The sequence below is a fragment of the Alternaria incomplexa genome, assembly GCF_024043165.1.
Source record: "Alternaria incomplexa strain BMP 0042 chromosome Unknown scaffold_21, whole genome shotgun sequence".
NCBI lineage: Eukaryota > Fungi > Ascomycota > Dothideomycetes > Pleosporales > Pleosporaceae > Alternaria > Alternaria incomplexa.
In genome coordinates, this window is record NW_026249870.1 from 222352 (window position 1) to 248864 (window position 26513).

Genomic DNA, 26513 nt, shown 5'->3' on the forward strand with positions numbered 1-26513 from the left:
GTTGGTCGCAGCATCAGAGACGCCCTCGGGAAAAGGCTTGGCGACTAGTATGGCCGCTAGGCTCCTTTAGACATGGCACCCATCCGCTTCAACACAAACCTGCCCCCACATCAGCATCGGACGAGATGGCTATTCCGACTATATTATACACAGTAGTGCATTCAACAGATCTTGTAGATTCCCCTGCTCCTTCAATCACCCATCCCACCAACACCACCACCATCATCTACGCCCCTTCATCCTCACTATCCGTGGACCGCTCACTATCCTCATCCCACAACTCCCGATCCACCTCCCCATGATGCCCCGCATAAGTCGGGTACCGATGCCCCAAAAACTTCCTCCTCTTACACCTTGGACAATCAGCACAAGGATCATCGTCCTCGTCATCCGATACCAAAGTGTGATCCTGAATCCGATAATACTTACCATCTTCAGGATCGTAAACACGCGTGCTTTCCGCCGCCTTCTTCTCGTCTGCTTCCCTCGTTTCACGGCCGAAGTTGAGAATGCATTGGGCGACGTGCGAGTATATGAATTTTTCCGGGGGCCAGTTTTTGTAGAGGTCGAGGGGATCGTAGTGGGCTCCGCTTCCGACGGAGAGGGTGAAGTCTTTGTTTTCTTTTGCAAGGCGTGCGAGGCAGACGTCGCCGCCGCGAGTTGCGATGTCAGCACTTGTTCTTGGGTCTCTGTCGAAGATACCGAGGGCGGTTTGGGGTTCTTCCTGGACTTCGAAGATGACTTTTTGGATCGCGTCGTGTGCTTTTCGCAAAGGAGATGCAAAGGCTTTGTCGTCTTTTGCTATGCAGCCCCAGTGCTCCTCGTCGGCGGCGGCGTCTTCCAGGATATAAATACCCATCCGTGGATCTTTGCTCCACTTGTTGTCCCAGGAGGGGTCTGTGGAGAGGGAGCGTACGAGGTGGTGCCAAACTTTTGCGCATTGGTCTTGCAGAGCTTGCCAGCTGAAGTAGAGGTCCATGGCATCGCCTTCAAGCCAGAGAATAAGGTCGCGGAGGAGGACGGTGGGGCCGTTGTCGTTTGCGGAGTGCTCTTCGATGTATGGGCGCCAGCGACGGCTTGCTAGTGTCCACCATACCATGTCGCGCTCTCTGTTGAACTTTTTGGCTAGGCGAGCCAGCTCTGTTTCCGATCGAAGGGTGTTGTTGAGTTGTCTAACTTTATCTGTGTTTGAGTATCGAACGTTAGTGTCTTTCTGACAAGCTGCTCACGTTAAGTGTGTACGTACCGTCAACAGCTGCGTCAGTAGTTGCCCATCCAAAACTTCGCTCCAAGAAGATCGGGGCCAGGATGCTGGGTTCTTGTAACCAACGGCCGTCTCTTAGCTTCCGCATATCCTTCAGTGTTGAGTTGCAAATAAGCGTCGTACATCAAGAGTCCACATCGAATCGGATTGGGCTTCAGGGTTTCGCATGGATCATCCGCGACTGCTTTGGTATAGGTAAGGTCCGTGGCCATGTCCTTTCGAACATCCGCTGCATGTCCAATAGACGGGAAAGGTTGTATCCAGCTACGCTCCAGCGCCTCTTTCATGGCCACCTCCCGATCTACGCGCACATTCAGCTCATCGAACGGATCGTGCAGATGGTCTTTAGTTAGAATGTCTTGTATGTCGAGCAATATTTGTATTCCGAACCACCCGTATATCAGTATGGTATGCGCTTTGTTTCTTGACAAGTACTTACAGTAGTCCAAATAGGGATCTGGCGATGTTTGAACATATGCGCCATACCGCGAGATACTTCGTCCATGGCTATTGTCTCGTCATGGCGCGAAGTAGTGTGTCGGAACATCCGGGCCAGTTCAAGCGTGCGGTAAGTATCTTTGTGGACGCCACCGACTGGATTAAAAGCAGATTTCGAAACGATTGGAATATCCGTTTTAGGCTTCTTCGAAATCCTGATCGCCTCCAGGTAGTATTTTAGGCCGGCGTAAACTGGCCACATACACCAGTAAACTTGTGAGCACGCATGAGAGCCAGGCATCATAAGGCCACTGGGAAACAGGAAGTCCATAAAATCGGATGGGCCGATGATGTCCGGATGCTGACTGATCAACAAAAGAGATGGTAGTACTGCGAAGTATTAATGGCTGCCAAATGACGAGACGTTCAGTTGATGACTTACCCCATACGGGAAAATTCTTCTGAGGGTACTTCTTTGGGCGTACAAGCGTGAGATCAAATTCAGACTCAGCGTGCCGCACCAAGTCGATAGCTGTGTTCGCGATGACAGAAGCGTTCACCAAGTCGACTTTGCCGTCCTTGTATGAAAACCAGACTTCTTGAACAATGTCGCGGAGCTCATGTATGTTGGTAATGAACGACTGGATAGCGAAGAAGAACTCAGATTCGATTTCCGACTCGTCTTGCTGGATTTCAACAGGGTTCACAGGAGGTAGCGATTCCATCGAGTCATCTGGTCTGGGGGCAGGCTCCTCCCCAAGCTCATCCTCAGGCTCAGCCTCTTCAGCAACGTTTTCAGGGTCCACCGAGAGACTGGAGAAAGTATTCTTCATCTCTCGCAGGGAGTCAACGTCGGACTTTTGACTTGGCTCCTTCCTTTGAGCACGAGGCACAGACTCCTTTACCAGCGGCTGAAGGATTCCAGCAGCATTTCTAAGAATTTCGACGAAGTGAGCATGTGTCTGATTGCTCTCGTCTAGGACCGTGTCGCTATGCGATTGTTTGAACCAAGTTGCCGCTTTTTCTCGAGCCTGAATAGCACGATCGAACAGTTTGCTGAGCGCTCCAGGGACCTCGACCTTGGGAACTTTCTTCGCAATGGCTTCTGCCATGGGCACAAACTCCCCAACATTAATGCGATAGGTATCCGCGGGGGTATTCGCGGAGGCAGCAGCAGCTTTTGGGCTTCTTTTCTCGCCTTGCCTTTGAGTCGTTTAGCTGGCTGCGGAGTTGACTGTGGAGGAGTTAGACAGCTACTGCGCTGGTAGCCCACTTTTTCGGCGGTTGCTGCTAGCCATCCCGCGATGTATTCTGGATACGTTAATTGAGGAAGGTCCAATTAGGCGGATGACCAACCTGTGTCCTTCTTATATTGCCTGTAATTCGACGAAAAGAATGAAGCCATGGTGTGACAGATGGAAATGGCCACCAATCAATTATGGGTTGACACCTGATCTAGGCTGATGGAACAATCTATTGGGCTAGAGAGATGAGGATCTGGCGGTTTGACAAGCTATGCAGAAACCACTGAAGAGAGATTGATGGATGAGTCGCCGAGCTCATGCGCCGCCTTCCACCACAACAAACTCAGCGCGATGGAGATTGTTTGCCTGGGGTTGATGCAGATGCAGATGCAAACACCTGAAAGTCGCATTTTCGCCATTGTCACGGATGCGCAGGACTTCCAGGTTCCCCGCCAGCTCAGACCATCATGAAGAGCCAATGAGAAGGTGGCGCGAGATCCATTCGGACGCTTTCCGAGGGGATTGCCACTCTTGTGAGGGTGTTATCGAAGCAACACTATAACGTGACATTTTGCACGTCTGGCAGAGCCTTTATCGAAGATGATCGTGGGGACTGGATGTGAAGTGCTGGAAAGATAGCGCGGATGTGGCGTTATTGGAGATGCAGGAGGTTGTGGTGTTGGTGTTGTGAGAGGGCAGGGGTGAGAGCCATGACGTGCCGGACGCGAGAAGAGCTCCCCGCGCGCTTTGAGCTCAGCGCATCGGTAAAGCTTCGCAACCACAATGGCTGACATGGCATCGCGAATCGCGTCAGTAAGGAGTTTGTTACCTGATCTGGAATCAGCGCTGCATTCATTTACTTCGTCTCCCGCCAAGTTCCGCGTCGTACGGACAGTCAACGACACGCCAACACAGCCCAAGACACTATACATCCTCGACTCTTCCTTCAACCCGCCGTCAATTGCCCACCTTACCCTCGCAACATCGGCCCTGAAGCAGTCGACGCCCCTAGAGAAGAGCCCGTACCGGCTGTTACTGCTGTTCAGCACCCACAATGCAGACAAGGCACCGAGTCCGGCAAGCTTCGTGCAGCGCATCGCCCTCATGACCGTGTTTGCCGAGGATTTGTCGCGAAGCTTGAAGAGCGCGTCACCTTCGATGAATGATGACGTCTCCAACGTGTCGATAGACATTGGCCTAACCAAGGAACCATACTACAGTGACAAGTCGGTTGCCATAGCCGAGACCACGCCACCATTCTACGCGTCGCGACCCATTCACATCCACCTCGTCGGCTACGACACCCTGATCCGCTTCTGCAACCCCAAGTACTACCCCAAGTACGACCCACCGCTCTCGGCGCTCAAGCCCTTCTTCGATGCCGGCCACAAGCTGCGCGTGACCCAGCGGCCCACAGACCCGAGCGACGAGTCGTCGAACGAATTTGGTACAACGGAGGAGCAGGAGAGATACCTGCAGGATCTGAAAGATGGCAATCAGGAAAAGGCCGGCTTTGAGCCTGCCTGGGGCAACAGCATCGATATGGTGCAAGCCGAGGAAGGCGTTGGTATAAGCTCTACCAGAGTGAGGAAGGCAGCCAACGCAGGTGACTGGGACGTAGTAGGCAAGTTGTGTACTGAAGGCGTTGCCGCTTGGATCAAAGACCAGGGCTTATACAGCGGGGATGCTAGCGGCAAGAAGATGATGGGCTGAGATACAACCACGTGCATGGCATGTGCAACAGTGATGCATATTCGAGTCTCTCTCAGACGCAACACCAGAGGGCATGCATATCGCGACCAAACGCCACTTCGGCTGCGTCAGACTTGTGTTGTATGTTTGGATAGCCACTGCATTGGGAAGTCGCCATGAACAGCATATGACACGCTCCTTCCACACCTTATGAGGCCACAACATAGATGCAGCCGCGACTGCCTCATCTGTCCAGCATCTTACGCCATTGTGTTTAGTCTTCGTCATCGAAACTACTTCCCCATACGTTACCATGTCTTCTGCAACCATTGGCACTTCCACAAGCTCATGTTGGTATCGGAAAGCTGTCCTGTTTTCATCCCTCTTTCCCAGCTTGCGATCTTGGGCAAGCACTCCACGTGCACTGACGCAGCCATCAATAAACCAGCAACTTTCCATGTGCAGCTACCCACTCATCCTTCCTTCACCACCTCGCCATTATGGCGACCAAGCTGTGCTGTACGGCCGAGCAGGACGATCGTTCAGATTCGCCCGAGCTACCCAACGCCCGCGTCAGTCAGCCTACACCGGTGAACAGGCCACTCCTACCCAAAGATGCTAGCTCACCCAATTCACGCTTCACGAGTGCCCGTTCGGAAGACCTCCATGAGCTGCATGAGATCTTCCACAACGCCCGCGACTCCAACGAGGACCGAGCCATGCCAATGCGAACGCTTCGTGCACGCTTCAGCCGTCCTTCGATGCATAGCATCCGCAGTCTACACAAGATGACGAGTATGCGTTCACTGATCAGACGCAAGTTTTCGAAGGAGCTCCCTAAGAAAGCCCCAACCGTTTCATCGCCACATTTGCAGCCGAGACCAAGGCACATTACTCCAGCCACTGGCACTGTCGTCAAGCAACTGAAAGACGGAACGCATCAGCAGCTTCAGATTACCAAAGATGACCTACGTAAGGATCTACTCAGCGACAAGAAGCCTGATGAGGGCGGTTATGATTCAGATGCTGAGGCTCTTGACGAAATCGCAAACAACATCGGCAAGAAATCGCCCATCAAGCGACCGAGCATCCACAGCGTCGACTGGACCACCACCACCGGAAGGTTAGATGTTGCGAGCTCTTCATCACGCCATACTGACAGTCACCAGCAAAACAACACCAGACTCCACAAGAAACGGCCGCACCAGCGGCGACCTCAACGACGACCTCCCTCCGTACAGTATCAACAAGCCACAGGCCGGTCCTTTCTCCCACCGATTCAGCCAAGTGTTCAGCACGCCCAATCTGCGATCGGATACACCTGGTGGAAAGGACAACAGAGTGAGACGCTCGCATTCGGCTACATCCATGGGCTTGCCGAAGCCTTCTCCCCTCTCACCATTACGATTACCAAGTCTTACCGACCACGACTCCGCTGGCATACCATGGTCTGAGATAATGCACAAGAGTCTCCGTCTTTCGCAGTTTCCTGTGCCTCCGCGCCATATCAGTCCACAGGCATCTATAACCACCCTCAACAATGGCGGCCATAAGCGACACCAGAAACGAAGTAGCTCCGCTTCGGTATCGTCGCACCGAGCTCTTGGGCCGACTGCTTCTCCTTGTGGTCGCCTCATTGAGATCCGCGTTCAACAGCCGACTTCCACTGCAACCCCAAGGCCGTCTACATCTATCAGAGGCACTCTCCGTGGAGACTCGCCGCGTAAAGTACGAGGACAGGCACATAACAGCAAGGACAATGACGACGATGACAACCCACGTCGGTCTGTCCATCTTTACAGCATGCGCATCTCACATCATCTACGCTCCGGGTCTCTTCTCTCATGGGACCAACTTGCCGATGCACCAGAGCTCCCAACTCCGCCTCGCGCATTCCGTGAACGCACTGTCTCAGACCAGAGCCGAACTTCCCCACAAAGTAAGCAACTAGCCCGCCATGACCGGCAAACATCGAGCTCAGGCTTTACCAGCTCAAAGGTTCCGAGTAGATGGGGTAAGGTATTGCCGAACGATCTTGACACCCGACCTGATGTTGCGTCTTCCATCTACTCAAGTCGGCCCCAAAGCCCACCCGACAGTTTTGGAGAATCGGTGACGACTCTACCGCGCACTGATACTGAGAATCGCCTGGTCAGCATTTCGTCTGCCGACATACGACGGCCTCGACGTTCTGCCTCCTTTCCTACAGACAACGAAGACACACCAAGACCAGCTAAACGACATGGTTTTACCAACCTCGCAACTGTCACTGGCTATGCGATCGAGCCCACGCTTCTTGCACCGCTGGCGCCGCTAGCACGCAAGAACAGTGTTGCTGATACCAAGACCTCCAAATTCCGGGAAGAGTTCAGCCCATCTCCACCCAAAAAGAAGATGACACAGTCGGCATCCATCATCAAGTTCTTGAACCCGAAGCGCCTGAGTCTGCGCAGCCAGAGTGAAGCGAATCTACAGTCTGAAGCTTCTGCCTCCTCGACTGTCGCACTTGCCGCTGTCGATGGTCCATCTGATACGCTGGAACTCCCTGTTAATCATGGACGTCGTCAGTCACGGTCATTGATAAGCATGCAGGCTGAACAAGATGCACTCGGAAAGAACAAAGGCGCCAATCATGTATGGGATCGCGCTTTGCAAGCGCATCAAGACGAGAAAGCATCTCTCTATCTTCCCAAGAACAGGGACCTTGCTGTTCATGCGAGCCCTTTCCGCGAGCGCAGCGGCAGCGTTTCCGTGCGACGCATCAGTGTCGAAGGTCTGGATCCAGCTAGCCGAGCTGATGATGGGTCTAGCACACGGGTATCGACATTGGATCCCCATGCCGAAACACCTGGTGAAGAGCGCTCCGAGGGGCTGTTCAAAATGGTGTCTCGTCGCAGTGCTATGGTAGGGCGTGATGATGTTAGCGTTGGACAAGAAGTGGCAAATGCATTTGAGCGGCAGGGCGACAGCACGGATGTCGTTGGGGCCTGGGGTCGCTACCCTTCGCATACGCGCCATGACCGTACCGCATCTGCCGGAAAGGCGGACAACGTCCAGCCTCGCGACTTTGCACTAGAGGCAGCGATCAAGTTTGCTTCAGCAACGGATGACGAGGACTTGATCGATCCTACAGAGAGAAGACTCTCTACCCCGCTCCTGCCTGGCGAGAAAAAGAAGAAGAAGAAGGTTGGCAGTGGTCGTGTAGCGAAGAGCAACTCGATGACTCTCGGCAAGACCCTTATGAAGAACTACACCAAGATGTTCAGGAGTCAGAGCACAGAGTTCCGCAGGCATGGTAGAGGACACCGCAGTTCCATCGCATCTGGCGGCATTCTTGAGCACCCTGAGCTCGAGCTCTTGCCTGATGTGTGGGCGGGTGAGGCTCACAGAGACGTTGACACGTACATCCCAGGTGATGAGCAGTCTGTGCTGAGGCAAGAAACCCTGAAGAAGACGACTAGATCCAGGAGCAATCTACGAGCGGAGGATTCCATGGCAACACTCCGTCCACGGCGCAATTCTTCTGCGCCCAATCTCAACGAGATGTCATTCGGCGATGGCGCAGCTGATGCGCAGCACGCAAACGATCGAGCACGTGTCTGGTCTACCTACTACGAGAACTGCGTCGATGCATACCCTCGTCTGAGTATGGACACGAACCGAGTCCTTGAGGACTTTGGTCGCCCAAATCGGCACTCATTCGATAGCCGGCAGGTGTCCGTGCACTCGCGCACTTTGCCTACTCATCTGCGCAAACACACGCGCAACGCTAGTCAGATGAGTCAGATGAGCAATGTGAGCCGCGCCAGGAGCTTCGGCTCGCTGGGTCAAGATGACAGCGCTTTCGAGGAGCGGAGCTTGGTCAGCGTTAGACGAAGCACCATGGATCTGATTTCCAAGTTCAAACAGCAGGAGGCTACGGAGCATGCAAGGATCTTGTCCTTCAGCAGGATGGACAGTGGAAAAGCGCGGGAAAGTGTGGCAGCTCAGTGAGGTGGGTCAAATTCGCGTCACATCGTAATGTCTAACATTTGCTCCTCGAGTCCGCCAGTGCGACGAATGTATCGTTATTGTCAGCATGGGTCAGTCCGTAGCACTTACTCGTCATACTTGGTTCATTTCTCGTTGTGTTGTCATCGCCCTTGAGGCTGGTTGTGCAATGCTCGAATTTCCATTGGCCGCGTATTTGCTCACCCAAGGTATGCACTCACGTGTATTAGAGCCGCGACCCACTTCCACTTCTGCAGCCAGTGGCAATGCCGCGATATACAAGGCATCTATCAATTCACAACAGCGCAGTGGCTTGTGCGGCGAGGACCTTGGGCTAGTGATTTGTTCCCACGTTTGACATGGGAAATATCTGCGGTGGGCTTTCGGGGTACTTGTCCGAGCACACTGCGCGTTTCTCGACTGGGGAGTGCGAACTCTGGATATAGTCGTTGCATCTAGTCAAGGCCGCGGGAAATTCTCACACTGTTTTGTTTATAAGCCTGGATATATCCCGCTGTGTCTCTATTTTCAGAGAGCTACCCATCGCACACTGACTAAAGCACTAAGTCAACTACACACGCTCGCTCGACCACCACCGACTCTCAAATATTACGCACCTGCTCGGCTGATACATACGACCAGTCAAATCACATTCTCGCTGTCATCACACACTCAGTGGACTATATACGGTCAACCCACGTACATTCACGCCGTCATCACACACTCAGCGGACTACATATTGCCTCAACTACTACAGAAGATCAGGCAATACATACAGTTGCCTACTACATACCCCCACCACTATTACAAACGCACTTGCACATCACACCCAGGCTCATACATCGCACTCTCGGTTCAGTACTCGATTTTCAAAACATACGCCAGACTCCTACACACCATGTCTTTCCAACCCCTATCTACAACCCCCCCAGTCCAGGCCATGAACGACAACCTGATGAGAAATCTGTGGTCTTATCGCGAGGTGCAGGATGGAGGGGTTGATCAAAGAGAAGAGACAGAGAGTGCATGTGAGGAGGATGAAGATGTGGAGATGGAAGAGGAAGAGGAGGTGCAGGAAGAGGTTGTTTCTTCACCACCACCACCACCACCAGAAGTAGAAGTGGAAGTGGAAGTGGAAGTAGAAGTTGCAGCAAAGGAGAAGAAATCACCTAAATTGATTATCCCAGCGAGGATATGGAATGCCGTTGGTGGAGGCAAGGTTGATGTACCAAGCGTACAAGACGTTCAAAATCCCAAGGTGGGTTCTCCGAAGCGCAAACGCGTTTCTCTTGTCTTACATCATGAGGTAGAGGCAAGTGAAGGAGATGCGCAAGAGCAGGAAGCAGAAGAGCAAGTAGAAGAAAGAGGCCGCCGAAAGCGGACAAAAACATTGAAAGTCTCTCAAAACGAAGAGATTTTAAGGGAGAAGACGGGCGGAGCTTCGCGGTCACGTGGGCATGCGGCTTCGGGCTCGACATCTGGACCCGCTTCCCGCACCGCTGCCGCTACCGCTACCGCTTCGCGTGGAAGCCAGAACGCACCACTTTCCTCCTCCGCCCCCGCACTAGAAACCGCGGCCCGCACCCTCGCCCTCCGCGACGCAGCCTCCGCCTCCTCCTCACCACCCACCGTCCCCTCCCCACCCCTCACACCAACCACGCCACCACCCAACGAAGGCCCCCGCGCAGCATGGCACCGCCTCTTCCCGCACCTGACCCCACTCTCAAATTATCAAGGTCAATGGCGCGAGTTAATGGTATGGAAAGAGACAAAAGGATGGATCAAACGGGCCGCAGATGACCCATGGGAGAAGCCGGTGTTTAGGAAACCGGGATGGAATCGCCACGATGAGGAAATGGAGAGGTTGTGGCAGGGGTGTGAGAGGAGGATGGTGAGGGAGAGGGGGTGGACGTATGAGGGGAGGGAGAGGGGGGATGTGGATATGGTTAGGGCGGCTGAGAGGTCGTTTTATTGAGTTGATGGGGGTTTGAGGTGTGTTTTCATGGGCGAGGTTGCGGATACATTGTTTTTGTAGTCTCTACAGAATGGGTCGTCCTCATAGCCGAGAGCTGACAATCTTCATACGGGGGCGATTGGGTGTGGATTGTTGTGATGATGGTTGTAGATACTGTAGTATGCGCCTTGACGCACGCAGGGGGGATGCTGCTGGCCTCTAGAAGTATCAATGACGTTCTTATCGTTCTGAACTCAAGCCCATTTTAGTTATGTGCACTTATACTGCGTACAATACTCGAAATGCACCGGTGGACGCGTCTTCACCGTGGAGCGCGTGCTGGCTTGGTGCGCATCGTCAGATATGGCTAGCGCGACCAAGTGGGCCCGCCCGGGCGCCAAGCGAAATCCGGCTTTGGCTTTCACGCCTGCCTGCCACCCTGTTTTCCTCCACCCGCAGCCTTCATGACGCCACGCGTCAATAATGGGTCTTCTCCAACATCTTCATCTCTCACGCTCTCATGTTTTGTGTATCGCGCGATCAGATTTCGCGACAGTCTTTTGCTTGGACTTCAGCCCGCATTGGCACTCGGGAACATCATCCGAACGCGGTATGCACGCGCTCACAACGGAAGTCGCACTTCCCGGCACAATATAGTCATGTTGTCATCACACCGACACATTCATTGCTATCAATTCGTTCTATGAAGAGATATCTATCACCTACTGAACCTTGGAGATCTTGAAGCCACCCGGCACAAGCTTCTGAAAAACACCGGAAGGGTCATACTTCTTCGCTGCAGCCTTCATCTTTTTCACTGAAGCGGAACCATAGCTTGCGAGGGGATCTTGCGTGTTGTCCGCGTAGTTCAGGTAGAGGTATGGGTTGTCGGCACCGATGCTCTCAGCATACTCGCGGATACCGTTGACGAGATCAGCGCCTGCGGCTTGGAAGAGCGCGTCCTGCTCAGCGCCTTGCCAAGAGATGTAGGGTTGGTATACTATCGATACTAATTAGCGTCCAGTCTTCACAGAACTTCATGGTGAACTTACAGCACAGCACCTGTTCACCAAAGCGCTCCAAGCCCAGCATGTTGCCGCCCTTGGACGCGCTCTGCCTCCAGTACGAAGGCGGAAGGGGCTGGTAGAGCACATAGATCTGCCAGTCACCCGTAGCTTTGGCCTTCAAGTTGGACAGCACATCCATGTAGATCTCATGGGCTTTGGTCATGACGCGAAGGTCGTTCGCGAAAGTCAGTGTGCCAAAGTATACGCTAGGTTTTGATCAGCATCTGTCAAGAGCAATGGCGGCTAGCTTACCTGTGTGTAGTAGCGCCCGCGAGTTCCGCAGCCAGCGATGACATGTTCCTGATACCCGTGGAATCCGAGATGTTGCCAGGAATTGCCAAAAACTCGTCGTAAGCCGCGGGTCTCGATATCGGCTCGGCATAGTCGTACGCGTTCAGGATCAGATCGGCGCCCGCTGAGCTCTGATACACCGGCATGACGATAGCTGAGCCCTTAGGTTCCTTATCAATGTTGTTGGAGAAGTTGATGAGGGCCTTGAAGTGGTCTTGTATTGTCGACTCTGGGTAGATAACGAGACCACCCCACATGCCGGCGTAGTCAAAGGTGCCGAATTTGAAGCTAGTGACGATACCGAAGTTGTTGTTGCCGCCTTTGAGGACAGCAAAGAGATCTGGGTGCGAAGTCTTGGACGCGGTCACGATACGACCGTCAGCGAGGACAACCTCGAACTCGATGACGTTGTCGCAGACCAGACCCCGCCCCGGCGAGAAGTATGAGATTCCACCGCCGAGCGTAAGACCACCGACGCCGACTGTGGACGAACGCCCACCACTCGTCATCGCCTTCAGTGGTTCCAGAGTGTCGTACACATCGTTCCATGTTGCCGCAGGACCGACCTTGACCAGGGCCTTCTTAGCATCATACTCAACGGTGTTGAGATAGTGCAGGTCGATTGTTACGCCATCCTCAATGTTTGAGGCTCCAACGTATGGAGTGTGTCCACCACTGCGAATCGCAAACTTGCATGACTTCAACCGACTAGCGACTGTGAGAGTCTTAACAGCAAGAGCGACTTCCTTGGCGGTCTTGGGCTGGACAATGCAGTTGGGTGTGATAGCTTGCTGCTTTACATCGAAGTAGGAATCTTCCCGCGTCTCATACGCATCTTGACCAGGGTAGAGCAGCCGACTCTTTAGGGAGGTGAGTGCAAGAGCGGAACACTGTACATGTTAGCAGACGTTTCGAATAGAAGGGAACTAGGAAGCAGCCTCACGCAATAGTCAGCATGTGCGAATGGGACGACAGCCGCTGCCGCAAGTAAGGTAAGGGACAAACGAGTCATGCTGATAACGAGCTCAATAGATGAAGAGATAACACAAGGAACACTCGATGATCGAAACCTTGACGCAGGCTGGGGCACGCTTTTCTACTCGCTCATATCTCTCAACAGGTTGAGCGAATAACATCAACAAGGATGCGCAATTCCTGCTCAGCAATGACTCGACAGATGAGATGAAGCTGGATGCTCGAAGGATGCCAACATTGCTTCCAGAACTGATCGCAATGTGGCGTTGGACTTGTGCCGCGAGGGTTATACACCCGTCGGCAGCGAAGCGGCAATGCCTTCGATTTGTTCGCTAAATTGTGGCTTGCAGGGGTCAATGAACGCATGCCTCTCCATAGGTTCGAGATCACTTTACACACGGCTCGGCACAAGAAGTTAATTTGCGGATCATCCGGGACCCTGGGGAGCGGACCACGGAGAGCTGGAAATGAGGCACAGTCGCTCTACAAAGGATCATCAACAGACGCTTCGGAGACCTCGGTCGACCACACTGATGGATGCGATGCCTAAGGGATGGCCAATTCTATGAACGCCACAATCTTGGCATGCTTATGCTCACCCCAAGCTTCCGCCAGGCAGGAAGACATCTGAGCCATTATTGCCATGTACAGTCATGGTTCCGATGCAGTTGAGTGGCACAGGTATACTGACCAAGTTCTTGGTAGGCGGTGCAGTACTCCAGGCCAATCTCTTGCTGCATGTGTGAGCCTCACTGCCTAAGCGATGCGGCGTGTACAGTGACATTGCTCGTGCGCTAACACTGACCATCACAGTCAACAGCAGGATTTCATGTGACATGGAACATGGTTACATGTTGAGTATGTCGGTCGACCAGAGCAAGAAATGACGGAATGCGATGACCCAGACCATGGGGACGAGAATTTGAACTGAAATATAGACACATCAGCTTCGCACATTAGCAGGGACGCGCTCTTTCTCCACATATTCGCATCATGGACATGAACAAGCCAATCTTTCCGGCTCCGCCTGGCTACATTGTCGATGTCGATAACCCCCAGAGAACGGGCGAGGCTGCCAACTTCTGGATTGGCACCCTGGGCATGATCATCGCCGCCATCTTCATGGCTATACGCGTCTACACGAAGACGAGACTAGCAAAGAACTTTACACCAGATCATAGTAAGCTCTTCAGTTCTGGCCGAGATCGACAAAGGCCGAAATCAGTACGCTTGGTGTCTAACAGTATCTACAGTAGCGCTGCTCATAGCCTGGGTGCGTTGCATCGCAGCTTGAAAAAGATGGCATGTTCGACAAATCGTGCTAGCAATCGAACCTACAGTGCTTTTCCATCGCAATGCAAGTCCCCATCCTCTGTACGTCTACCGAAGCCAGTCTCCACCATCGCTGATCTAACAACTCAACAGTCCAATACGGCCGCGGCACACTCGGCGTCCACATCTGGGAGCTAATCGGGCACCGCGTCAATTCTACCATGAACGTAAGCACCATTCATCAACACCTCCCAACAATCCCGACTAACCACTCAACAGTTGATCAGTGTAGCAAGTATAATTTACTGCCCCTTCCTCGCCAGCGCCAAACTCTCCCTCCTCTTCTTCTACCTCCGCCTATCACACCTCCGGTGGTTCAAATCATGTGTCTACGCAAGCATGTTCCTCGTGGTCGGCTACAATATCGCCCTTGTCTTCCCGCTCATCTTCGCTTGTACGCCGTTTCGACGGAACTGGGATGTTACCATTACCGAAGGAAGTTGCATTGATAGGACACCGCTTTATATAGCGACGGCGGTGTTGAATATGGCGACGGATATCTTGTTGCTGGTTCTGCCGGTGCCGATGGTTGTTAGGTTGCAGATGCCAAGAGCGCAGAAGTTGGGGTTGATTTGTATCTTTGGGGTGGGCTCACTGTAAGTGGCAATCGACGCAAAAAGGTTGATGGAGATGGCAAGCATGAGCTAACAGACACAACAGAACGTGTATAACAAGCGGCGTCCGTCTCGCCCTCATATTCCCCATGCTCCAAACAGTCGATCAGACCTGGGCGATCGTCATGCCGGGAATCTGGATGTAAGTCTATCACATCCTACTCCCCCGTCTCATGCCCCAAAGCAAGATGTCCATGTCGCAAACCACTCAATCTGGTCACCATCAGATATCTTAACTAACGTCCCGACCAGCCTCATAGAAGCCAACCTCGTAATAATAACCGGCTGCCTCCCCACCATGCGCCTCTTCTTTCGACACGTCGCTCCCCACCTCATCGGCGAATCTACGTTACGCAGTAGTCGGAATCGGAGTCGCGGTACCAAGCAAAGCCGTAGTGCAGGACATGATACAGATAACTCGCAGCACCAATCTGAGCTCAAGACCATTGGTTCGCGGATTGCAAAGACGAATGGGTACGAATGTGCGGATGATGACGGGGTTAGTGTGGGGAGTGACGAAAGGATGGGGGCAGGCTGGAGGTGTGATAGAGATTCCGAAAGGGGGATTGTTGTTAAAGAAGATGGAGAAAAAAGGATTAGAAAGACTTCGAGTGTAGTTATTGAGAGTGAGGTTTGGGAGGGTGGGAATGGGGAAGTACGGCAGAGTGTTACGCGTGTGCGGTACATTAGATCCCGACCGAAGAAAGTATCCTTCTTGACATCATATCCGTCTCGTTGTCGTTTGCCCAGGTATCTAAAAGCTGAACTTCATACCCCCATTCGCGCAAATAACACTTCCAGTAGTCCACCCCGCCTCAGGCAAACACAACATCCCCACTACACCTCCAATCTCCTCACTGTAACCCGGCCGTCCACCAGCACCCTGCGACGCCTCATAGATCCTCTCCGGATCAATACCCTTCCTTGGCGCCGCAAGAGGCGTATTCTCGATAAACGGCTTGTTCTGCGCAATAAACGCGTCGTCATTACTCCAGTACATATCCGTAGCAACAGGACCAGGATTAATCGCATTAACCGTGCAGCGCTCCGCCAACTCCCTTGACCACGTCCTCGTCATGCTCTCCAACGCTGCCTTTGTACCACCGTAGATAGACTGGCCTTTGTATCCCAGGCTCGAACTCACAGAGCTGAGGTTGACGATACGTCCAGACCGGTCATTCGGCAAGTACTGTGTCGCAGCCTTGACCAGCAGCAGCGGCCCCCGCACATTGATATTGAACTGCCTCGCAAAGTCCTCACAATCCACGTTTTCGACGTAGTTGTTTCCAGCGACGCCCGCGTTGTTGATGATGATGTCGAGTTGGAACTTGCCCGTCTTGGGGTGCTGGAAGTTGTTCTTGGTTACTTCGACGAGGTGGGCGGGGCCGTTTTCTGAGCCCATGCTCGCTTGTACGCTGATGGCTTTTATGCCGTATTCGGCGGAGAGTTCTGAGGCGAGGTCTTCGGCGGTCTTGGACGAGGAGTCGGAGGTGTAGTTTATGACAACGTTGCAGCCTTTGCTGGCGAGGTTGCGGGCGATTTCTACGCCGATGCCTGGGGGTGTTAGAATTGGATGTAGTTTGGGTATGTGGTTTGAATACCCCTCGATGCTCCTGTGATGATGGCATTCCTTCCTTCCAACACGCGCTGGCCTGAGCCGCCGGCCAGGTTTGTGGAGGCGGTTCGGGTGTGAGTCGGTCTTGAAGCCATTGTGATATGCGTGTGAATATTATCCGTGTGTGTTTCACTGGCTCGGGGGGTTGTTGCGCTTGTTATCGTCTACTTGGCTTGTTGATGGCGGGGTTTTATACACGATGCGGGGTTGTGGAGACAGCTAAATAAGGCAAGTACTCGGTGGTTCCGCCGCCTCGTCGTGAACCCTTCGCTCGGACATTTACCGACCATCGTGAGAAGAGCTGCAGTACAAACCACCGACGACACCTGACTCGCATGCCGCCTTGGTGTTCTGCTCGAGACGAGTTGATGGCATTGTCCCGATGTCGATGATCTTCAGGGTCTGAGCTAACCCAGAAGATGCCTGTTGAGATGCAGAACCCGCTAAGAGCTGGCGCGGAGCTGATTCATGCTGTCATGGACGACGTGTTAGCCATGGCCAATACCCAACACCCAGTCGAGAAGGGATCGTTCCTGCGTGAATCTTTACAGGGTGCCTCGTCCCTGTGCTGTGGAAACATCCGAATTCTCACCGGACACGCTTGAAGTTGCGCAAGCTCGTCACCGCCAAGGCTCCGAGCGCCCCTCCGCCGATGTCGCTTTGGGGAAAAGTTAGCATTAGCAGAGCTAGTGCGCGATAGCTGTGGGCATGGGAGCGCTAAAGCAGCAGGATAGTCCAAGATAATCGCTCCACACTGCGTAGATTGAGGGAAGCCCTGACGAACGGCGGATTGTTCTCGCCGTTGCAGAATAAAGTTGAGGGCGGTGAGTGCACCGTCGAATCGGAGCCACGTAGGCGCCAACCCCGCGACGTTGCTGCATACGCCAGCAAAAAACATAAAGCACACCATCCGCTACCACTCTTCCTCCTACATCCCACCTTCCTCCCTCACCCTCTTCCCCCTCCCCTCTACCACATCCTACCCATCCCCCCAATTATCACAGTTGTCCGCATCGGACAATCACATCACAATGGTACACTCTTCAGTACTCGGTTTCCCCCGCATGGGTGCGGACCGTGAGCTCAAGAAGGCCAACGAGGCCTACTGGGCGGACAAGCTCTCGCGCGACGACCTGATCAAGGAGGGCAAGCGCCTGCGGTTGGAGCACTGGAAGATCCAGAAGGACGCCGGCGTCGATGTCATCCCCAGCAACGACTTCGCCTTCTACGACCACCTCCTCGACCACATCCAGCTCTTCAACGTAAGCACACGTCATTCAATACCCGCTGCAATCGACTAACAGGACCAGGCTATCCCAGAGCGCTACTCCAAGCACTCGCTGCACAAGCTCGATGAGTACTTCGCCATGGGCCGTGGCCACCAGAAGGACGGTGTCGACGTCCCCTCGCTGGTAAGTCCCGAAAGTTCGGGAGTTATCAACAGCATCTGACCCCACTATAGGAGATGGTCAAGTGGTTCGACTCAAACTACCACTACGTCAAGCCCACCCTCCAAGACAACCAGACCTTCACCCTCGCCGAGAACCCCAAGCCCGTCGCTGAGTTCCTCGAGGCCAAGGAGGCTGGCATCACCACCCGCCCCGTCCTCATCGGACCTGTCTCATTCCTCGCTCTCGGCAAGGCCGACCGTGGCCAGTCCGTCGACCCCATCACCCTTCTCGAGAAGCTGCTGCCGGTATACGTCGAGCTCCTCCAGAAGCTGAAGGAGGCTGGTGCCGAGTACGTCCAGATTGACGAGCCTGTCCTCGTCTACGACCTCCCCCAGAAGGTCAAGGATGCCTTCAAGCCCGCATACGAGAAGCTCGTCGGCAGCGGTCTGCCCAAGCTTGTCCTCGCCACCTACTTCGGTGACGTCGTCCACAACTTCGAGGTCTTCCCCAGCCTCCAGGGTGTTGCTGGTATCCACATCGACCTTGTCAGGAACCCTGAGCAGCTCGAGAGCGTCATCGGCAAGCTTGGCTCCAACCAGGTTCTGTCCGTCGGTGTCGTCGACGGTCGCAACATCTGGAAGACCAACTTCAAGAACGCCATCGAGATTGTTGAGACTGCTGTCCAGAAGCTCGGCAAGGACCGTGTCCTCGTTGCCACCTCCAGCTCCCTTCTCCACACTCCCCACTCTCTCGACAGCGAGAAGAAGCTGCCCGAGGAGGTCAAGGACTGGTTCTCCTTCGCTTGCCAGAAGGTCTCCGAGGTCGTTGTCATCGCCAAGGCTGTCAACGATGGCCCAGCATCCGTCCGTGAGGCTCTTGAGGCCAACGCCAAGTCGATGCAGGCTCGTGCCTCATCTGAGCGCACCAACAACAAGGCTGTCAAGGACCGCCAGGCCAGCGTCACCCCTGAGCAGCACGAGCGCAAGTCTGGCTTCCCCGAGCGTTACGCTCAGCAGAAGAAGCACCTCAACCTTCCCATGTTCCCTACCACCACCATCGGATCCTTCCCCCAGACCAAGGAGATCCGTATCTCGCGTAACAAGTTCACCAAGGGTGAGATCACACCCGAGGAGTACGAGAAGTTCATCGAGAAGGAGATCGAGGAGGTTGTCAAGATCCAGGACGAGCTTGGCCTTGACGTCTACGTCCACGGCGAGCCCGAGCGTAACGACATGGTGCAGTACTTCGGTGAGCGCCTTGACGGTTATGCCTTCACCACCAAGGGTTGGGTCCAGTCTTACGGATCCCGCTGCGTCCGTCCCCCGATCATCGTCGGTGACATCTCGCGCCCTGCTCCCATGACCGTCAAGGAGTCCAAGTACGCCGCCTCCATCTCCAAGAAGCCCATGAAGGGTATGCTTACTGGACCCATCACCTGCCTCCGGTGGTCCTTCCCCCGTGACGATGTCCACCAGTCTGTCCAGGCTCAGCAACTTGCTCTCGCCCTCCGCGACGAGGTTGTTGACCTTGAGTCTGCTGGCATCTACGTCATCCAGGTCGACGAGCCCGCTCTCCGTGAGGGTCTTCCTCTCCGTGCCGGCACTGAGCGCGAGAAGTACCTTTCATGGGCTGTCGACTCCTTCAAGCTCGCCTGCGCTGGTGTCCAGGACTCTACCCAGATCCACTCCCACTTCTGCTACTCCGAGTTCCAGGACTTCTTCCACGCCATTGCCGCGCTCGATGCTGATGTCCTCTCCATCGAGAACAGCAAGAGCGACGCCAAGCTCCTCAAGGTCTTCGAGGACAAGGCCTACCCCCGCCACATTGGCCCCGGTGTCTACGACATCCACTCCCCTCGTATCCCCTCCGAGCAGGAGATCAAGGACCGTCTCGCCGAGATGCTCACCTACCTCAAGCCTGAGCAGCTCTGGGTCAACCCCGACTGCGGTCTCAAGACCCGCCAGTGGAAGGAGACCAAGGCGGCGCTTGTCAACCTTGTCAACGCAGCCAAGTTCTACCGCGAGAAGTACTCTTCTTAGGCTCTTTGCCATTTGGCATATCCTCTTTGACCTCGTTTCATCAACGGGGTCAGTTCAAGCAGCATATCAACATGCCGCTTTGTAATGTGTGTAATGACTAGTTATGATACCCAAAAGTTCAACCTGCATCATGGGTCGTTTGGCGGTGCAAAAAGGATTGAAGAGAGGTGTGTGTATGGACGCATCTCAACATCGGCGTTCATCACAAGCAGCGAATGGGCTGGCTTTGGCGTTTTGATTATTCTTGGGGACTATGTGTGCGACGATTGTCGCAGGGAGATGAGATAGCGTGTGATGGAGCAAGAGCTCTGTCGTCGATGTAGAGTAGACGATCTCATCTTGATCTTGGATGAGCTGAATGGAGATATGTCAGTGTCGCTCTACAACCAAGTACTTGATGTGTGTGATGAACGCATTGTTCATGTGTAAATAGGCTGTGATGTTCTGTATCTTCCCGATCGCCTCACCTATATAGTGGTCTTCGTTCTGTTCTACCTTCCGGGAGCCTTTCTTAGACGTCTGTGCGCTGCTCGGGACAACTTACACTCATCATCCATCGCCTTATTGCGTCTATTTTCAGTTTGTGATTCTATTGTTAACTTACAATACAATACTACATGGACCTCCATAATGCCTTCCCGATGAAGCGCTTTCAAGCTAGCTCCCACGTCTATAATACTGACGGCATAAGCAATACCCACATATACCTACCCAGCAGTAGCGCACACGACGACTGCTTTGATGAACGTGCTGGTACTTCAATAAAGACACGGCGCTGCTAGGTGATACTCAATATATTCGCAATGCAGAAGGATGTCTCCTAAATGCATCGGCCGACAAAGTCGATAATAGAGGAGGGGTTGTGGTATGTCGACGCGTTCCCAGCACGCGAAAACCTTCTCGACGACGAAAGGCCCGAAAATTCAATAGATCTCAGCTGATATGTCGTGTATCTGAAACAAAAGCGGATGGGAAGGTAGTGTCATCGACTTTTGCGCGTGGAAGCGGTAGGCGCAACCTTGGAAGGTGGGGGCTGCGCTGCGCTCGTGCTGACGGTGCTGTCATACCGCCGACCTTCTACCAACCTCCTCTCTTCCATCGCAACACCGAGAGCACGCATCACGAGGGCGATTGTTTCTCCGACGACGGCATCTTTCGCAAAAACAATTCCAGCAGCTCAATCGAACGACAGCGACGGCCCATAATCGGACGTCGTTAACGGGCTATATCTTCACATGCTATGATGCGCGCACGCCACCAAAGGTGGAGGGGTGGTGGTGGAGGTCTCCTATCGCTTCCTATTGATCTTTCTCTGTGCCTGCGTATGTATTGAGAAACTTTTCCGTCTGTCAAGCCCGACGTTGGCGATGGCTATATGCTCACAGGCAAGGATTGGTGGCGCCACGAAAAGCCGTTGCCCCGAACGACCCTGTTTACTAACCAGCTTGGCGTGGGAAAATCAGGGCAAATCAGGCCCAGACGCGATCCGGGCCAGTCCCCGATTACAATACTAAACAATGATTGGACCGATGGACGCTTCTCACCGAGATATACACGCTAGAATAGTATGTTACGCAACTTTAGTCGAGTCCTACGCGGCTGGGTCGAGAGCTTTGCGGGCTGGGCCTCTGTTGACAGACCAGCCACCTCGACGCTTGACGGTCCCGTGCATGAACCGCAGATCTGAGCCCACTGGGTGGGTGGGGGAGGAGGAGGGGAGGCGGAGGGGAGGTGGTGGAGGTCTCATCTATCTGTGTGTATGTGTGTCTGCGTGTTGATGTGCAGTATAGTTGGAAGAGCATACAGCTGTGTTGCATAGGGCGCTGCAGCTCTTCTAGCCTAAAGTTGCAAGGTAGAAGATCCTGTTCCAAGGTTACGCGGTCGCGTAAACAAACCGTGCGGCCCCTGCAACGAACCCCGAACGCCAGCCATCTCGACTCTAGACGGTCCCGTGCATGGCCCGCAGATCTAAGCCCACTGTCTGGTTTACGTCTGCGCATCTACATCTCCACCTGTACTGTCGCTTTCCAGAGTCTGTGTTACGCTGTCCCGCATTCTCAGCGTCGTGGTTCATGGGACGTTATCTCCAGCATTCGAGGTGAAGGTCCTCGCGCATCACACCACCACTATGTCGACATCACTAAGGCTGCCTATCGAACTTCGGATGCAATGGCTACCACTCCTGTCGACTTCGCTACTGCTGTCTGCCGTCGCCGCCCAGATGCCATACAACCCTACACGTCTCCTCCAGAACAATGATACCCTCTACGTCTTCCGCCCGTCGTCGCAATCGTCCACGCAATTCGCACTGAGCACCATCGATCTATCATCCCAGGTCAAAGCGTCGAATCTGCCCTACAACACACTGTACGCAACGCTGCCCTTCCTCGACGACAATGCCCTGCGCGCTTTCACCCCGGTTCTCGACCACGACGGCAACCTGACTGTATACACGGGCGACTGCACTCTGGGTGCGGGTGGTGGAGAATTGTGGAGCTTTGTACCGGATACCTCAGAGAATGTTGTCAAGGGCAGTTGGAGCAAGCAGGATGTTTCGGTGGTCGACAGTTCGCATACGTCCATCATGGGCGCGAACTACCTCAGCGGTGGCATGACCTTCTCGTCCATCGTGGGAGGGAAGGCTGCGAATACTGGCGCATACTTCTTCGGTGGCATGTGTCCTGACCAGAATGATACCGCGAGCGACTGGCAGTCTGCGGCCAACTACTCAAACTTCATGGTCACCGTACAACCATCGGAGGATACGAGCAAGCCACTCAACTACGACATCGATGTCTCCTCCAGCCGCGGACCGCCTATACCCGAAGCAGGATTCACCATCACGGGTCTTTCACCAACCTTCTCCGACCGAAGCGATGGCACGCAGATACAACAGCAGAACTTCGTCCTCATCGGAGGCCATACCAGTGCTGCCTTCATCAACATGTCGCAGATTGCGCTCTTCTCCCTTCCGGAACAGGGCTGGACCTTTATCGGCGTCGATCAACCTGACACCTCCCGCACAGACCTAGCTATTCGAGCAGACGTCACCTCGATCGATCCTCGTTCCGGTCATACCGCTGTGCTGAGTCCGGATGGCCAGCAGATCATTGTAGTCGGAGGTTGGGTGGGCGACATCAATACACCGGCAGACCCCCAGTTCGCCATACTGAGCGTCGCAGATGGTTACGGTGGTGCTGGTGACTGGCAGTGGGTGGTTCCCTCTACTACTGGTACCGGACTGCCGAATGACGGTGGTCTCTATGGCCATGGAGCGGCCATGCTCCCAGGAGGTGTACTGATGATTACCGGAGGCTATTCTATTCCATCATCCGGCACACAGCGAAAAGACGTCGCGCCAGCAGCAAACACGCAAACATACTTCCTTAACGTCACATCGAATACCTGGATCTCGGATTATACTCCCCCGGTCAAAGAGTCGCCGTCAGAGTCTGCGAGTAGCGGGCTGTTGTCTACGACTGGACAAAAGGCTGGCTTGGGTGTCGGTGTTGGTATCGGTTTGGCTGCGATATGTGGAGTGTTCGCGCTCTACATGTGGTATGCAAGGCGTATGAAGAAGCGAAGGGAGTTCCGTGAAAAGCAACTGCAAGAAATCTCCTACACTACTCACAGATACAATGCCGAAGACTACCCTCAAAGCTTCGATGGCCGCGGCGGAAACTCGGATGCTCTGGACTACATTACCGATCAGAACGGGCCTTACTACTTCACAGCCGGTACACAGGGTGGACAAGGATGGAAGGCCACCAACCGGGGCGATGTGGAGAGAACTGGACTACTGGTCGAGATCCCAAGTCCAACGCGTGGACTGCGACGCAACTTGAGCGGTAGACCACAGTACGCCATGGGCAGGCCCCGAGGTCCGGGAAGCATACATCCTATTGATGAGTTGGAGGAGGAGCCTGATGAGGAGTCAGCGCACGACAATAATACACCGGGCAGGCATCAGGAAATGGCAGAGACACGACAAAGATCTGGGTCGGCAATACTTGATAACGCTCCAGTTTTGGATCCATTTACGGAATCGCCTGGACGTAACAGGAACACCCTTCATTCGGCGTTCCCGTCGCCTCAACACCAGAGCTATGAGGTTAATACTAATTCAGCTGGAAGGTTGTCGCCTGATAAGTCTACTTCGGAACGTACAAGCTCAAACCTTAGCGAGAGGAGTACGCTATCTTGGACGTCGTCTAATGGGGGCGTTGGCCGCAGTGCATCTATGCGTTCGGGTCCCATGTTGAACACAGCCATGCGTGCCAACCCATTCAAAACGCCTGATACAAGTCCTACTCATGACAAGCCTGGTCGCCATTCACCAGAAGACCCGCGAACGCAGTCCTTCAGTAGCCTACAAGGAGAGCAGGATGTCGACTCCTTCCGCACCGCACAATCATCGTTTTCTCGTCTACAAGCAGAAGGCGAGGTACTTCTCGGTGGAAACCCAGAGCGATCCAGACCCGACACCAGCTCATCCGGTTCAACCACACACCGCGACTCCGACCGAAGCAACAGTCGCGCAGCCACAGCCACACCAGCAACATCCTTTGCACTAGACCTATCATCAGCCCCTCGTCCTGCAACCAGAGAGCGCAGAATGAGCTGGCTAGGCAGCGTCCGCAGAGTATTGACACGCTCCGTCTCAAGCGCCGAACGCACGCGCTCCCTCACAACAGCACCAACATACCACGAGCCCTACAGAGACGATCCCATCTCCCCGGTCGACCCCTCCCCCCGCTCCATCAACAGGAAATCTCTGCCTGCTCCTGCGACTACAAACTCGACGCCCCAACGCGCCGCCTCCGACGCAAGCTTCTGGCGTAACCGCCGCGGCAAGCAAGACTGGCTCGAAGAAGAACAAGACCCCGCCTGGCGCCGCACTGCAGGCGATGACTGGGGCGCACCCGAGGACATCGCCATACTCGAGCGTGAACGCGCACGCCAGGAATGGCGGGAACGCGGTAGCAACCTCCTCGTTACGATCAATAGCGAGGAGAGATTGCCTACCCCACGTACACCCATCTCCCCAGACCAGCTAGGCGTACCACCATCACACGACAGAGGAGATGAAAGAGACCGTCCCTGCACCCCCGCCAGCGAAGCAGACTGGGACGTCGAAGCCGCCGTCGAGCGCCGCGTTGTGCAAGTCATGTTTACCGTCCCTAAAAGTAAACTCAGAGTCGTTAACGCGGATATCGATGGCGCGAGCATATTGAGTGATGTTCCTCCAAGGGATGCTGGGGATGAGAATGGGAATAACGGGAATGCGTCGCCGACGAGGGTGAAGGATCTTGCGGGGAGGTTTGAACAGATGAGCAGTAGTGGAAGTAGAGGGGGTACACCCAGAATGTCGCCTCGACCGAGCCCGTCGAATTCGATTAAGAGTTTGAAGGTTAGGGGGAAAGCGAGCCAGGCAAGTTTGGCGAGGCAGACGAGTATTAGGAGTAAGAGGGTGGGGAGTGGGGCGGGTCTGAGCCCGCTCGGTAAGGGAAAAGAGAAGGAGAGGGAATGACTCGACGACGACGGCAATGAAGGGCCATGAAGACGATGATCGTGGTTGATGTTTTTTTCGGTTGTACGATTTCTGTTTTTGATGATCTAGGGATAGCGATTGGCGTTTAGGATGGATAGATATCCTCGATGTTTGTATTCACATAGTAGCACGATTTAGTGTTGATGTGTTCCACGGTCGTTTTTAGACGAAGACGAAGACGAAGCGATGTAGTTAGGATGTAGGAATGACTTCATATTCTTACCGAACAATCACCATCATATAAAGCTCGCGTGACACACGGGTCTGTCCAGAATGAAGCGAATCAAACAGGGAATTCGATCAGTCTCATTTCTCATCGCATCAGGTTGATAGGTGCAAGAACCTTTGGTTGGGGATATGAAGGACTTCAAGACTATGAAGCTGCCGTCGTCGGCCGCTTTCTGGGTGGGTGGGGGAGGCGGAGGGGAGGTGGAGGGGAGGTGGTGGATGTCCCCTCCCTCGCATCAGAGCGCGCTCCGTGACAGTGTGTTCACGGCGGCTCTTTCTTCGGTTATTGCGGGATGTACTGGTAACAGGATGTAGTTGGAATGTAGAAATGACTTTATTCTTCCCACTTAATATCCGTCTCATTCGAAACGGACATCGTCTGCTATTGAGCTCTGCATGTGTAAAATACTTGGAAGCGAGTGGGAAACACTTCCCCCACGTTGTATTTTCTTTGGTCGAGAACATGGAAAGACCTAAGACTGGGCTCTTGCCGTCGTCGGCCACCTTGCCTCTTCTTCCTCGTTGCCGCGGGTGCAACATAGCAAGCGCGGTCCGTGACAGTGTGTCGACGTCGACCCTTTGTTCGGTTGTTCGGGACGGGAGCAGTATTGTGGATCTAGTGTCACCTATCTTCCATCATCGAGACCTGCCAACTCAAGACCATAGAATTCGTGAGACCTGTCATGTAGAGAACGTGGGGATTGGTGGGTTTAGTACGACCTTGCTACTATCTTTGAGACTTGTCACCTCAAGGTATAGACAAGAGCCGTAGGGTACATGGCGCTTGTGTTCATTCCATGTGTATTTGACGGCTTGTACGAGGGCAGT

General features: G+C 53.9%; 8 protein-coding genes across 8 annotated transcripts; 5 read left to right on the forward strand and 3 right to left on the reverse strand.

Moving 5' to 3' along the window:
- Positions 1-226: 226 nt before the first annotated feature.
- J4E90_010345 (uncharacterized protein) lies at positions 227-2814 on the reverse strand (the record flags this gene model as incomplete). Its single annotated transcript, XM_051439858.1, has 3 exons — positions 227-1172; positions 1283-1622; positions 2145-2814. The coding sequence occupies 3 exons, from the start codon at positions 2812-2814 to the stop codon at positions 227-229; spliced, it is 1956 nt and encodes a 651-aa protein (XP_051286285.1).
- A 915-nt stretch (positions 2815-3729) lies between these two features.
- J4E90_010346 (uncharacterized protein) lies at positions 3730-4659 on the forward strand (the record flags this gene model as incomplete). Its single annotated transcript, XM_051439859.1, has 1 exon — positions 3730-4659. The coding sequence occupies one exon, from the start codon at positions 3730-3732 to the stop codon at positions 4657-4659; it is 930 nt and encodes a 309-aa protein (XP_051286286.1).
- Positions 4660-5138: 479 nt separating this feature from the next.
- Positions 5139-8631, forward strand: J4E90_010347 (uncharacterized protein; the record flags this gene model as incomplete). Its single annotated transcript, XM_051439860.1, has 2 exons — positions 5139-5761; positions 5808-8631. The coding sequence occupies 2 exons, from the start codon at positions 5139-5141 to the stop codon at positions 8629-8631; spliced, it is 3447 nt and encodes a 1148-aa protein (XP_051286287.1).
- An 895-nt stretch (positions 8632-9526) lies between these two features.
- On the forward strand, positions 9527-10603 carry J4E90_010348 (uncharacterized protein; the record flags this gene model as incomplete). The annotated part of the gene is made up of 1 exon (XM_051439861.1): positions 9527-10603. One exon carries the CDS (start codon positions 9527-9529, stop codon positions 10601-10603), a length of 1077 nt encoding a protein of 358 aa, XP_051286288.1.
- A 701-nt stretch (positions 10604-11304) lies between these two features.
- J4E90_010349 (uncharacterized protein) lies at positions 11305-12952 on the reverse strand (the record flags this gene model as incomplete). The annotated part of the gene is made up of 4 exons (XM_051439862.1): positions 11305-11582; positions 11635-11855; positions 11902-12830; positions 12884-12952. 4 exons carry the CDS (start codon positions 12950-12952, stop codon positions 11305-11307), a joined length of 1497 nt encoding a protein of 498 aa, XP_051286289.1.
- Positions 12953-15615: 2663 nt separating this feature from the next.
- J4E90_010350 (uncharacterized protein) lies at positions 15616-16571 on the reverse strand (the record flags this gene model as incomplete). The annotated part of the gene is made up of 2 exons (XM_051439863.1): positions 15616-16415; positions 16463-16571. The coding sequence occupies 2 exons, from the start codon at positions 16569-16571 to the stop codon at positions 15616-15618; spliced, it is 909 nt and encodes a 302-aa protein (XP_051286290.1).
- Positions 16572-17507: 936 nt separating this feature from the next.
- Positions 17508-19906, forward strand: MET26 (homocysteine methyltransferase Met26; the record flags this gene model as incomplete). Its single annotated transcript, XM_051439864.1, has 3 exons — positions 17508-17738; positions 17787-17888; positions 17939-19906. 3 exons carry the CDS (start codon positions 17508-17510, stop codon positions 19904-19906), a joined length of 2301 nt encoding a protein of 766 aa, XP_051286291.1.
- Positions 19907-22034: 2128 nt separating this feature from the next.
- On the forward strand, positions 22035-25436 carry J4E90_010352 (uncharacterized protein; the record flags this gene model as incomplete). Its single annotated transcript, XM_051439865.1, has 1 exon — positions 22035-25436. One exon carries the CDS (start codon positions 22035-22037, stop codon positions 25434-25436), a length of 3402 nt encoding a protein of 1133 aa, XP_051286292.1.
- Between the last annotated feature and the right edge of the window lie 1077 nt (positions 25437-26513).